This window comes from Natrix helvetica (assembly GCF_964273705.1).
Source record: "Natrix helvetica genome assembly, chromosome: 6".
Lineage (NCBI taxonomy): Eukaryota > Metazoa > Chordata > Lepidosauria > Squamata > Natricidae > Natrix > Natrix helvetica.
Genome location: NC_138553.1, coordinates 81,145,951 through 81,160,510, shown reverse-complemented (window position 1 = coordinate 81,160,510; position 14,560 = coordinate 81,145,951). Strand labels below are relative to the sequence as shown.

General features: G+C 45.7%; 1 protein-coding gene across 1 annotated transcript in view; it reads right to left on the bottom strand.

Moving 5' to 3' along the window:
- Nucleotides 1–4,495: 4,495 nt before the first annotated feature.
- The window catches only part of ABCD2 (ATP binding cassette subfamily D member 2), a 29,923-nt gene continuing 19,858 nt past the window's right edge, over nucleotides 4,496–14,560 (bottom strand). Inside the window, exons 7-10 of the mRNA XM_081957542.1 lie at nucleotides 10,778–10,923; nucleotides 9,674–9,758; nucleotides 6,497–6,622; nucleotides 4,496–5,265 (exon numbers count right to left, since the gene is read on the bottom strand). Of these exons, the coding sequence (XP_081813668.1) occupies nucleotides 5,055–5,265; nucleotides 6,497–6,622; nucleotides 9,674–9,758; nucleotides 10,778–10,923 (568 nt within the window). The 3' untranslated portion in view covers nucleotides 4,496–5,054. The remainder of the gene's footprint in view (nucleotides 5,266–6,496; nucleotides 6,623–9,673; nucleotides 9,759–10,777; nucleotides 10,924–14,560) is intronic.

Below are 14,560 nucleotides of genomic sequence, written 5' to 3'. Positions count from 1 at the left end.
ATCCACCACTATGTCAAACGGTCAGAATGGCTCTGGGGACATGCAAGAGGCATACATACATGCCAGCTGCCAAGCCTCTGGATTTTGATCATGTGACCGTAGAGGTGTTGGAACAGGTGTTTGAAAAACATCACACGTCCCTCTTTTCAGTGCCGTTGTAACGTCAAACGGTCGCTAAACCGAACTGTTGGAAGTCAAGGACGACTTGTAATTTTTCTCCTTTGCTTTATTTTTTGCAAAATAAGCGCCGATGCGAACGTGCCCGATTAAAAACGGTACCACATTTCATTTTGCATCTGATGCATGCGGGATCTACTGTTGCTCAATTAGCCTTGGATTGAGAATCTGTGGGATCCAGGTGGTCCTCGACTTACAACAGTTCGTTTAGCGACCGTTCAAAGTTACAAGGGCACTAAAAAAAAGGGACATGACCACTTTTCATACTTATGACCGTGGCACCTGATCAAAATTCGGACGCTTGGCAACTGGCATGAACGTATGACAGTTGCAGTGTGTGTGTGTGTGTGTGTGTGTGTGTGTGTGTGTGACGTGATCCCCTTTTGCGACCTTCTGACAATGGCGGAGCAGGCTTTCATTTAACAACCGTGTTACTAACAACTGCAGGGATCCGTCTAACAACCGCGGCATGAAAGGTGGTAAAATGGGACAAAATTCACTTAACAAAAGTCTTGATTTAGTGATGGAAATTTTGGACTCCGTCGCTGGTGGTAAGTCGAGAACCACCTGCACAATTTTCAATTAAACTAGAAAATATAAAGGGAGGGGGAGACTTTTTGCCTTGTTATATTATGACAAGTGACTTTATATTATTGCGTTTCCCCGAAAATAAGACGGGGTTTTATATTAATTTTTTCTCTAAAAGATGTGTGAGGGCTTATTTTCTGGTTACTGTATTTTTCGGATTATAAGACGCATCTTTTTCCCTCAAGAGGCTGAAAATCTGGGGGCGTCTTATACACTGAATACAGCATTTTTTTTGCCTCCCGAAACCCTGCCCCCTTCGCCAAAATGGCCGTGCAGAGCCTTTAGGAGGCTTTCAGAGTGCTCCTGGGGGCGTGTGTGTGTGTGTGTGGGCAGAAATGAGTGAAAAACAGGCCATTTATTTGCTCAATTTTGGGGGCCCAGCCCCCAAGAGCACTCTATAAGCCTCCTAAAGGCTATCCACGCCCTCTTTTTTTGACAAAAAAACAGGCCGTTTTTGGGAGGTCTGCAGAGCGCAAAAACTTTTTTAAAAAATTTGCCTCTTCAAAACGTTGGTGCGTCTTATACTCCGAAAAATACGGTAGGTCTTTATTTTCGGGGAAATAGGGTACTAAATGCATCCATCCGGCTGACAATCTTAACTCGGGTTTATTTTGGGGGTAGGGTATGGCTTATATTACAAGCATCCTGAAAAATCATGCTAGGGCTTATTTTCCCGTTAGGTCCTATTTTCGGGGAAACAGGGTATAATGTCTTGATTGTCATCGAATAACATGGTCCTGACATTGCAAGGCTTATGATGTGATCCCGAAAAGCATCGAAACAATTCTTGCATCAAAGCAGCAGCGAAAGGAAGAGGAAACAGACAGGCGTAGGAGGGGCTGTACAGGTAGTCCTCGACTTACGACTGCAATTGAGCCCAAGATTTCTGCTGCTGAGCGAGACAGCTGTTCAGTGAGTCTTGTCCCGTTTTATGGCCTTTCTTGCCACAGTTGTTAAGCGAACCGCTGCGGTTGTGCATTCAGTCCCCCGGTTGTTAAGTGAATCTGGTTTTCCCATGGATTTTTGCTTGTCGGAAGGTTGCGAAAGGAGAGACCACCCCGGGACACTATGACCGTCATAAATATGAGTCAACTGCCAGGCATCTGAGTTTTGATCACGTGACCGGAGGGGGCCCTGCAACAGTCGTAAGTGTGAAAAACACACTTTTACAATGCTGTCGTAACTTCGAACAGTCACTCAACGAACTGTTGTAAGTCGAGGACTACCTGCATACACCATGACAGCTTAAGAATTGCACAGCACATCCTTCTAAATTAGACAAGACTGAGAAAATGGGTAGAGGGACAAACAGACACAGATTTTGCGCAATATTGGGGGGGGAAACTATAAACCAGAGAACAATGAATTTAGTGTTTAGTAAATACTAAAATTGTGAGTGGGGAAACTCCCTAGGCCACCGTTAGCATCAATGCCTAAACTGAGGAATATTTCTATTTCAAAGGTCAGCAACCTTAAACACTCAAAGAGCCACAAATATCCAAACCGGAAGCCACCGCTTTCAATTCTGGGGTCGACCGGAAGTCCGGTTCCCCCACCATAGAGTCTCCTCCTAGTGCGGCATCCTTTTTCCTCTGCTGGCCAAAAGTCCAGTTCCCCCACCATAGAGTCTCCTCCTAGAGCTGTGTCTTTTTTCCTCTACCTGTCCTAACTGAAAGCCCTATCAATTGTGGAGACTACCGGCGACAGGGAGCCGCAGCAGAGGGTTGAAAGAGCCACATGCGGCTCCAGAGCCGCAGGTTGCCGATCCCGGTTCTATTTTAAAAAATGTCTTAAAACAAAATTGCCCTTGAAATCTGCGGGTGGGTTTGTGTGCGAGTGGATTCTATGTATTTTTTTTTAAAAAATTATTATTTCAGGGATGTCGTAACTTCGGTCACTAAAGGAACAGTTGTAAGTTGAGAACTGCCTGTAATGCAGGGGTGTCCAAACTTGGGAACTTTAAGACTTGTGGACTTCAACTCCCAGAATTCCGGCTGGGGAATTCTGGGAGTTGAAGTCCACAAGTCTTAAAGTTCCCAAGTTTAGACACCCCTGCTGTAACGCATAAGATTTTTCACTGATTTTTTTTCCTCGATGGAGATTCTCAGTCATCCAGTTTCATCGTTGTCCCAAAGGTGCATTTCCCCCCCCCCCCAAAAGGCAACTGAAGTTTTTATGTTTTGCCTCAAAGGCTCAAAGGAACGTCTTCAAGGAAAAACAAAAGAAGTCCAGTCGTCCTTTGATAAAAAGAGAGGGGGGGGGGAATGCCTTCGAGGCATTTCATGCTCCTTCAAGACCCCCGTTTTCACACCGAGCAAACAAACCTCACTTAAGATTAATTATGACAGCACTTTTCTTTCCCAAACGCAACACATTTTCTGAAGCACACAAGTTCTGGCCAATTCTGTTGGACTTCAACTCCCACAATCCTCCCCGATAGAACCGGATTATGAGGGGTCAAGCCCAACCCATCCGAAGGCCCTTCAAACTGAGGCAATCGACTTTGCAAATCTAAATGAATCTTCTATGTCAGTCACCTTTTTGTTGTCGCATCCCGAAAGCGCCCGTACCTGTACCCCTAATGCAATGCGCGCACAATTCCTCCCTCCCCATGTGCCACATTTTGGGCCTGGAAGTCCTCCTGCACCAACCTGGAAGCCAAAACGGGGCGCGGGGGCGCTGCACGAGGCCCCAAAATGCAATGTGTGCGCATGTATGTGCACACCCGCCACATGTGCACATGCACGGCAGAGACTCAAAGACCAGCTGGCTGGCGGGAGGCGCACGCACATGCGCGGTGGAGTTAGGCTGGGGCTACGGCTGGCATGCCCACAGAGGGCTCTGCATGCCACCAGTGGCATGAATGCATAACTTCGCCATCACGGCTCTATGTAAACCGTAGCATCTTAGAATTCAAAGTGCATGTGTGTGTGTGTGTGTGTGTGTGTGTGTATGTATGTATGTATGTGTATATATATATATTTGTGTTGTATTTGTGCTGATAAATAAATAAAGGGAGACTCCCATATTTGTGCTGATAAATAAATAAAGGGAGCTCCCTCCCATATTTGGGCATACCAGGGGTTGTAACACAAATACGTAACACATACATACATACATACATACATACATACATACATACATACATACTTTTTTTAAAAATTGTGGGGCAGGGGAGAGGAACCTAAAGGGTTTTATTCTCCTTTATCCACGGTTTGCTGCCGTCTTTCTATAAATACTGGTGTGTGTGTGTGTGGAGTGCTGGCTTTGTTGCTGTAAGCGGATTGGTTGGCTGTGTTGTAATATCTTGATTAGTTGATGAAGTTGATGTTTGCAGATTGGTCAGCTGTTTCTTAACATCCTGTGTGGCTGAGGTACTCTTTTGTGTTGTAACGACCTAAGTAACGGGCTGTGTGATGACCTCCTGAGCTCTATTGTAGTGATATCCTGAGTCCTGTGCTGCAACCTCCTGTGGGGTTGGCTGCGTTGTAACATCCTGAGCCTTTGTGTTGTAACCTCCTGAGTTCTGTGATGTAATGTCCTGAGAAGAATTGTAACATCCCGGGCTTTGGTTTGGCTCCGAGTTTGCGGTCTGGCCATGTGTCAGTTTGTTTTGTGGAGGGGTAGGGGGGGGTGCAGCAGTTGGTGATGCCGCCGTGGTTTCGCTTCTGGATGGTGGTTGCATTTCGTCTATGGGATGGGTTTGGGTTTGAGTCTGGTGAGGGTGATTGGTGGTGGTGTCCTGTGTTGTTCTGGGTCCGGTGTCGGTTTTCGTGGCTGGGACTCGTTTGTTGACTAGGGCTGGTTTCCAGATGTCTGGTAGGCGGGAGGTATCGTCACGTTTATTCATGTTGTGGGGGTGTTTCTCTATTTCTATGGCTTCCATAATTATTCTCTTGTTGAAGTGTTCAGTTTTGGAGATTAATTTGGTTCTTTCAAAATCAATTTCATGTCCTGTTGCTTTAAGGTGCTGGAAGAGGGAGGAAGTTTTTTCTTATTTTCTTTTCTTCTTCAAGATGCTACAACACAGCCAACCAATCCGCTTACAGCAACAAAGCCAGCACTCCACACACCCCACCAATATTTATAGAGGGACGGCAGCTCCAATCACGCTTTGCTCGCACAAGCACGAAGCCGAAAACACCAGCCTGAGGATGATGAGTGGGACCTCGTCGAAACGTCGCCAAGATACACCAAAACCTGCATACCTGTATCCATGAAAATCTACGAAAACATATATATATATCTCCTTTTTTTAAAAATTGTGGGGCCGGGGAACCTAAAGGGTTTTATTCTCCTTTATCCACAGTTTTAAACACCGAATCTTCCCCTAGGGTTTTGCAAAGTTCATTTAGTCTTTGCTGCATTTTTGGCATCCCCGCAAGCTGCGCTTCCAGTCTTTGCTTTTCCTCACTCAGAGTTAAGCGAATAGCAGTGTCCAGTTCTTCGAAGAGCCAACCTCCTTCCCCGTCAAACTGGAGCAAGTGTGTGTGGTACTTCCTGAAAGGGGGGGGGGGGAGAGGGAGGGAGGGAGGGAGAGAGAGAGAAAGAAATCCTCGCTATAAAATTGAGTGCATTAACTTATTCCCAGCAATTGGGTCATACGGTTGCAGAGTGGCGAGGTGGCCTAGTGGTGGAGCTCTCGCCTCACAATCAGGAGGCTGTGTGTTCAATCCTAGGGTAGAGGCAGATATTTCTCTCTCTGGGCACACTGTGAATATATCTGCCGAACAAAACTCCGCCCTGGCAAAGGGGAAGGGCATCCAGCCATTAAATACTTTGCTAGCTCCATACATGAGATCCTATACCATTCCGGACAAATGGCTGTCCAATCCCTTCATGAAAACCTCCGGTGATGGAGCACCTACAACTTCTGGAGGCAAGTCCTTCCATTAATTAAAGCTGGATCTCTTGAGAACTTTGCAAATTACAAGTTGTGAAAAACTCTGTATTTATTATTTACTAGCTGGCTGCCTGTGCTTCGCGACGAAACTATGTGATCGAGCTATGCAGGAGAAATTTGGTTCACAATTCATTGGCTCAGTGGTGGTCGGTGATTGAAAGAGATAAGGGAATATTGCTACCGCCGCCTATGAGTCTGGAAGCAGTTCCATAGGTGGAAGGCGTAGATGTTTTGGTGAGGTACCAACGTTTAGTACTGTAAGGAGCCCCAGACCGTTCCTCAGTGAGGGAGTGGAACATCTGCCAGTTTGAACTGAGGTAACGGAATGTGAGGCAGCTGGCAGTTGGAACAGAGTTCTTTCCAGGTGGGGAGGGGGAGTAGAATGTCTAACTCCTTAGCATCAGAGCGTGTTAATATAAGGCAACTGGCAGTTGGAACAGAGTTCTTTTCAGGTGGGGAGAGGGAGTAGAACTCCTTCACATCAGAGCATGTTAATTACTGTGTAAGAAATACAAACGATCTGATGCCATTTTGAAAAATTCTTTCTTAGCGAGCACCTAGAAGCTAAGAGGAAGATACGGGCCAAATTTCAAGTTTGTAGGCTTTACAGTTCTGGAGATTTCATGATGAGTGAGTGGTATTTGGCACAGATAGATAGATAGATAGATAGATAGATAGATAGATAGATAGATAGATAGATAGATAGATAGATAGATAGATAGATAGATAGATTTAAGCAGCAGAGGCTAAATTAACCGCATTATTCGACGCCCCACTAAAATACGAGGAAGAGGGAAGGGTGTATTCCACCTTTAAATGGAGACTCACCAGAGAGAGAGCCTGTGAGTTATGGAAAGCAGGGAAATGCCGACACTTTTAGCAGCCTGGAATATTTTTCCTTCCACATCAATGCTGACGGCACTTGTACATTCGTCCAACAGTGCGTATTTCGGCCTTGCAAAGATGAGAAACACAATTATACTTGTTTTTTTTTTTTTTTTGCTGTTCCCCCGAATACTGTACAGGTAAGTCCTTGACGTACAATCATTTGTTTAGTGACCAGTTAGCACGGCCATAGAAGAAGTGATCTGTGATAGTTTTTTCCGCTTCTGACTCTTGCAGCAATCCCCGTCAGAATTCAGACGCTCGGCATCTGACTCACACTTACGGCCATGGCTGTGTCCCAAGGTGACGGGATCCCCTTTCGTGAAGTAAATGGGGAAGCCGTATTCACTTAACAATCATGGGTCAATCAACTTAAGGAATTCACTTCACAACGGTGGCAAGAAAAGTCATAAAATGGGGCAAATCTCAATGAATGAACTTCTCCCGTAACAATAGAAACTCTGGGCTCAATTGTGGTCGTTAAGTCGAGGACTACTTGTGTTTTTCTCACATTTCTCCTGACCGCCAGGATGGCAGCAACTGGATTGCCAGTGTAAGAGTCTAGGGGTGTCCTCTTTCACCTCCTCTCAAAAAAATGCCACCAAATGTATAAATACGCTGTTCATCAGCCCCACTAATTTCCAACCCACATTTTTCTCATGAAAAACTCCTACTTTTTACTTCTGGCAGATCTCCAGAGGACGAGAGTGTTCTTTTAGGATTCCCCCAAAAGCATGAATCAGATTCCTGGTCCCGGCAAAACCCCTTTTATTAAACGAATGTGAATTCCTCTCATTCCCATTCAGCCAAGGCCTGGCAAACAGTCTTTCAAAGGAATATTTATGACCACAGACCTTATCTAGCTTGGGAAGCTGCCATGGAAATATTGTCCAAACGCAGTGCTGCGCAAGGAAAGACTTGGCACAGAGTCTCCGAGGTTCACCGACAGATCTACACACTCCTGAAATGAATCTAACCAAAGAACGAACAAATTGTTTCCTGCAAAAGCCAATGAGTTGGTTGCGGTGAGTTGGCCCTGGTGAGTTGGCTCTAATGAGTTGTCTGTGATCAGCTGTCCGTGATTAAATGTCCCTAGTGATTTGGCCGTGATGAGTTGGCCATGGTGGTTTGGCCATAAGGAGTTGGTTGTGGTAGTTGGCCATGGTGAGTTGGCCCCAATGAGTTGGCCGTGATTAGTTGGTTGCGGTGAGATGGCCCTGGTGAGTTGGCCATGTTAGCCATGATGAGTTGGCCATGGTGAGTTGGCCATGAGTTGGCCCTAGTGAGTTGGCCATGATAAGTTAGCCATGATGAGTTGGCCATGATGAGTTGACCCTAGTGAGTTGGCCATGATGAGTTGACCCTAGTGAGTTGGCCATGATGAGTTGACCCTAGTGAGTTGGCCATGACGAGTTGACCCTAGTGAGTTGGCCCTAGTGAGTTGGCCATGGTGAGTTGGCCATGGCAAGATGTCCCATTCCCCTTCATAGAGCCCAGAGGAAGCTGTGAGACTAGGCCAAAGCCACCATACCTAAAAGTGGTGAAGATATAAAAGCAGCTGGGGGGGGGGGGGGGAGACAAAAGCCAGGAAAAGCTCCGTCGGGGAAAGGAACCAAGTCCTTAAGGGAACAAAAGTTGGGCCTGAGCACATGGGAAGCCTCTCCCTAAGCCTCACCAACAAAGGAGATGGGCCTGAATGGGAAGCCCCTCGCCACCTACCCTGGGGGATAAAAAGAGGTCCTAAAGTCTGGCCAGTTTTTCTTCTTGGATCCCAGAATTGGCAGCTTCCATCCCTCTGGCCAGCGCCTGGCAGCCTAGTAGTGGACGATGGGTAAGTGTGGATGAGAATGTTTGTGCATGTGTAAGAGCCAAAAATATATCAGTAAAGGATTGCTGTTGTTTTAAATTCACTGGGTCTCTGTGCGTTTTAAAGAACCGCCTGTGACTCTGTGTTCAGGTGATTTGGGGTGGAGGCCTGTGAGTGTGTGAGTGACTATACACTGAACCTAAGAGCACACTTGTGTAAACCAAGCCACCTTGGAAAGTTGTAGCTTGCAATTGTGTAAGGCCAGACGCTGTTGGAGGGAGTCCACACAGTTTCCGAAGGTCACTGAGTTGCTATCCCTGCGTTTCTTTCTTTTTTGGACTCTTTCCGAATGAAATTCCACACTGAGGAGATTCGATAGCTCTCGTTGGTTTTGCTTTGTTGCATCCTGTTGTTGTGAATGCTTCGCTTACCTTGGATCTACAGAAACAAGTCCCTTAGATCAGCGGCTTTAAACCTTGGCACTTTGAAGATGGGTGGACTTCAGCTCCCAGAATTCCCCCAGCCAGCAAGGCTGGCTGGGGGAATTCTGGGAGTTGAAGTCCATCCATCTTTAATTTGCCACGGTGGGGAAATGCTGCTTTAGCACCGTGGTGGCGCAGTGGTGAAAAGGCGGTATTGCAGGCTGATTCTGGCCACTGCCAGAAGTTTGATCCTGACCGGCTCAAGGTTGACTCAGCTTTCTGTCCTTCTGAGGTCGGTAAAATGAGGACCCAGACTGTTGGGGAAAATAGACTGTAAGCTACTAAGAGATGGCTGTAGAGTACTGTGAAACAGTATATAAGTCTAAATGCTTGCTTTCCTTCCTTCCTTCCTTCCTTCCTTCCTTCCTTCCTTCCTTCCTTCCTTCCTTCCTTCCTTCCTTCCTTCCTTCCTTCCTTCCTTCCTGCCTGCCTGCCTGCCTGCCTGCCTGCCTTCCTTCCTGCCTTCCTTCCTTCTTTAATTACTTACTTATTTCCTCCCCTTCTCTTCCCTTCCCTCTGATTCCCTTTCTCATTCTCCTTCCTGGTAGCACAGAGGTGAGAATGCAATATTGCAGGCTGTCTCTGCCCACTGCCAGGAGTTCGATCCAGAAGGGCTCAAGGTTGACTCAGCCTTCCATCCTTCCGAGGTGGGTAAAATGAGGAGCCAGATTGTTGGGGGTAAATATGCTGACTCTGTAAACCGCTTAGAGAGGGCTGGAAAGCATTTTAAAGCAGCATTAAACCTAAGTGCTATTGCTGTTTAGACTATCAGTGGCATTAAACGAATTCGTGGCTCTTCTATCTGCACTAAAATCAAAGGATTAGACTTACCTATGATAAAACATCCGAGCCATTCCCATTCTCTGCTTCTCTCCTCCAGACAGGACATCTTTCCAATCGATTACAGCGTTCCATCCTTCAGGGAGTCACATAAAAGATACAAGGCCTTGGTGTTTATTTCGAAAACGCTTTTGAAAGAAAAGGTGTGTTAACTCAAAGGAAGATTTCCATGAAAACCACAAAAGTGGCTCAGGCTATGAAGAAATCTGGATTGACTTACAACAGCAAACTATCTTTAATTATTGTCTGTCTGTCTATCCCGTTGGAAATAAGACCTCCCCGGATAATAAGCCCATCAGGAGGACTGTTGACCTGATAGACCGGGACTGTCAAACTTGATGTCAGTGAGGGCCGCATCACGGTTGTGTTTAACCTCGGGGGGGGTGGGGAGAATGGGTGCGGCCAGGGTATGCGTGGCCAGCTCAACATCACTCTTGTCAGGGGCACCTGTGGTGGCCTGAGTGCTCTGCCAGAGAAAACGGCTCCTGAGCTCCATCTTTGGCTGCGACAGCTTCCCGCAACCCTCTGGCAGTGAAAACGGAGCTTGGGAGGGACACACGCAGTCCTCCCGAGCTCCGTTTTCACTGCCAGAGGCACCGCGGGCTGCTTTCCAGAGGAGCTGAGTGGGCCAGATGATCTAAGCACTCCGCGAGCCAGCTGAGACCCTGGGGCCTTGAGTTTGACACCCCTGTGATAGACCTTCTAATGCCAATGTCAACTTGTAAACCATCCCTGACCTGCTCTCGAACTGACATAGGCAAGGAGGATGGCAAACTGATGAAGCAGCACAGCAGCCGCAAACAGAAGCACATTCCAGGCATATCTTTCTCAAGGCTGTCTCCCAGGTTACCTGCAGCAGCCGAAGGGGCGTGATCTCTACAGCCCAAGGAAGTGCTCCATTGGAGAATGTGATTTATGACACACCCTGAGGGGAGAGGGGGAAACAGGCTCATAATTGGGCCATAAATTACGTGGGGTCAGAGTTGGCTTCACTTGGGTACTGCCGACATGTTGCTCCTAATAAATAACTGGATTTCTTTTGAAGCTTGGCTCGAGACTCATGGTTTTTTCCAAGGGAAAAAAAATAGTGCATACCTCCTTCTCTCTGAATAATATGATTCAGATGAACTATCTGCAGTATAAATTCCAGATCCTGATCCTGGTATCCTTTTTCATGCATGTCATCCACTGAATCGGGATAGATGACTTGGTCCCGTAGAGTTCCCAGGGACATGTAAGGCCTGAAAAGAAATGTTTAAAAAAGATAATTGGATCTGCCCTCTTGCCTTGAGGGAAGTCCCATCTCAGCCCTGCTTATTTCAGGCAGCTGTTCAGGCAGCAGAACATAATGCTTTAAATGCCACGTTTCTAAATGCTGTAATTATTTGAGGTCGGTTGTTTCCTAAACGTGCTGGAAAGAAAACAATGCATTGTTTACAGAAGAAATAATTAGAGTTTATTAGCGGGGGGTGATGCTGGCTGAAGAATAATGCTTCCACAAAGAGGAATTTCTCTCATGCCTTTGAATGAAAGTTCACCCAAAACGGAAAATCGTATCGAGTTGGAACTATATCTATGCAAGATGGGCAACAAAGAAGTCTAAAAAATAAATATATATTTTGTCTGACATTCTAAGGTTATACAATGGGAGAATTTTCATGGAATATTTGAAAGTGGTTCTTTTTTCAAATTCATACTGCCTCTTATCTATCTCTATATCTATCATCTATCTATCTATCTATCTATCTATCTATCTATCTATCTATCTATCTATCTATCTATCTATCTATCTATCTATCTATCATCTATCATCTATCTATCTCTATATCATCCCTCCCTCCCTCCATCTATCATCTATCTATCTCTATCTCTCTATCATCCCTCCCTCCCTCCATCTATCATCTATCTATCTATCATCTATCTATCTATCTATCATCTATCTATCTATCTATCTATCATCTATCTATCATCATCATTATCTATCTATCTATTTGATAGATAGATAATGATGATGATAGATAGATGATAGATAGATAGATAATGATGATGATAGATAGATGATACATAGATAGATAGATAGATGATAGATAGATGATAGATAGATAGATAGATAGATAGATGATAATCTATCTATCTATCTATCATCTATCTATCTATCTATCTATCTATCTATCTATCTATCATCATCATCATTATCTATCTATCATATATCTATCTATCATATATCTATCTATCTATCTATCTATCTATCTATCTATCTATCTATCATCTATCATCTATCCATCCATTCATCCATCCATCCATCTATCTATCTGGCTCGGGGGGGGGGGGGGGGGTCCACCATAACTCTGGAACGTCTTGAGCAATTTCAACCAAACCTGGTACACAGATGACTTACTCTCTGGAAACAAATACTGTGGGGGTATGACACCCCTAACACTGCTGGGGTGTGTGTGTTCTTTTAAGATACAGCCTGTTGTGCTTTAAAACGGCTTCTACCGTACTGCCTTAAAATGGCTTCTACTGTGCAGCACAGTGGAGTTGTCATAGTAACAGCTTCACAGTACACCACAAGGGGGCTCACTCTGGTAAGGGGGAAAATCCAACATTAGAAATTGTGGCGATGTTCATGGAAGGAGGGTTGGGATAAATAAATACCTTGGCAGCGCCAGATTATCAACTAGTTTTTAATAAATATTCCTAGGTATTCCCAAATCTGATCACATAGATATCTTTTGCCTGGAATTATGTCCTGGCTGTAGAGATGGGAATATGTTTTAGGTATGTTTTGTGAGTTGGTTGGTTGGTTTGCTTTAAGTCAGGGGTGTCCAAACTTGGGAACTTTAAGACTTGTGGACTTCAACTCCCAGAATTCCCCAGCCAGCATGGCTGGCTGGGGAATTCTGGGAGTTGAAGTCCACAAGTCTTAAAGTTCCCAAGTTTGGACACCCCTGCTTTAAGTTTTATATAATACATTTTAACCCGGTCAATAAATTGGACAGTCAAATTTCTAAACTGTTGCCTCTCTTTTTTTTTTTTGCGTAGACAATACTAATCCTGACACGTTTAACATTCCTGATTCCATTCTGACAATCGGGGGAATATTAGTGGGAGGGAAAGGGGGCGTGGAATAAAAATGTTCAGGCCGCAATTTAAATTTTGCTCCTTTTTTATTATTGAATGCATGAAAAAAAGGCAGGACTTCCATTGCACCTTGTAGTAACTCTCTTGGTTAAATCGTTGAGAACAGTCTCCTAGAAAAATGTAGAAAAACTATCCCCCGTGGAAGAGAACACAGGTAGTTCTCGACCTATGACCACAAGGGAGCCCAAGATTTTTGTTGCTAAGCGAGACCGTCCCTAAGCGAACTTTCTCCCATTTTACGGCCTTTCTTGCCGCAGCTGGTAAGTGAACGACTGAAGTTCTTAAGTCACTTGTGAGGGGAATCTTGCTTCCTCGTTAACTTGGCTCCTCAGAAGGCCGCAAAAGGGAATTGCGTGACCCGGGGACACTGCGACCGTCGTAAGTATGAGTCAGTTGACAAGCGTCCGAATTTTGATCACGTGACCCTGGGGATGGTGCAACAGTTGTGTGAAAAAGGGTCGTAAGTCGCTTTTTTCAGGGCTGCTTTAACTTTGAATGGTCATTAAATGAACTGTTGTATGGCGAGGACTAGCTGTCTCTCCTCACCAGCAATCAACACTAGATTAATTATTAACACTAGACCCACAATCCAACAGTAAACAATACTCCAATCATGGAACTACCCATTCAAGCAAACAAGCTAACAATAAACAACAGCCGAGTCAAGGAACCATCTACAATGCTCCCACCAACACTGACAAAACAAAAGGCACTTGTATATAAAACGAGAGCAAACCTCGCTCCCTACTAGCACTGATGATGTTACCTAGTTAGGTCATGAAATGTCTGCAAGGAAACAAGCTCAAAGAACACTAAGGTAAAGGTAAATGTTCCCCTCGCACATATGTGCTAGTCGTTCCCGACTCTAGGCGGCGGTGCTCATCTCCGTTTCAAAGCCGAAGAGCCAGCGCTGTCCGAAGACGTCTCTGTGGTCATCTGGCCGGCATGACTCAATGCCGAAGGAGCACGGAGCGCTATTATTTTCCCACCAAAGGTGGTTCCTATTTTTCTACTTGCATTTTTTACATGCTTTCGAACTGCTAGGTTGGCAGAAGCTGGGACAAGGAACGGGAGATCACTCCGTTACGCGGAGCTAGGTATTCGAACCGCCGAACTGCCGACCTTTCTGATTGACAAGCTCAGCGTCTTAGCCCCTGAGCCACCGCCTCCCTATCGTCTACTTCTACTGTGTCACAAATTTGATGAAGAATTTGAAGAAGCCACTTCTGGCCTAACTCTTCACTTCTCGGGGACATTTAAAAAGAAAAATTGGAATTATTAAATAGCGAATCTCCTTAGCGATCTAATCAGGTCACATTTATAGCGATATCCGGCTGGCATAAAATTAGTGGAATTCACAGTTATTACAAGGAGGATTAAAACCTCAATCGTGACCTAGATCCAAAGCAGTGGTGGGTTGCAGGCGGTAAGCCCTGGTACGGGCGTACCGGAGCCTGCCCGGAGCACCGGATACCATTCCGGTACGGTGCTCCGGAGGGCCCACCCGTCCACTTGAGCTCCTTGCCGGTCTTTTAAGTCTTCGGCGCTTCCGCGCACGGCGCATATAGCACCTGCATGACACTTGGCTGAGCAGCTGGAGCGTCCCGGAGGCTCACGGAGGCGCTAAGACGCATACGCGTGCTGCATTCGTCCATGTGGATGCCGCCGGGCCCGTTCCAACCGTACCGGTTAGAACGGGATCTGGAACCCACCACTGGTCCAAAGTTACGATGG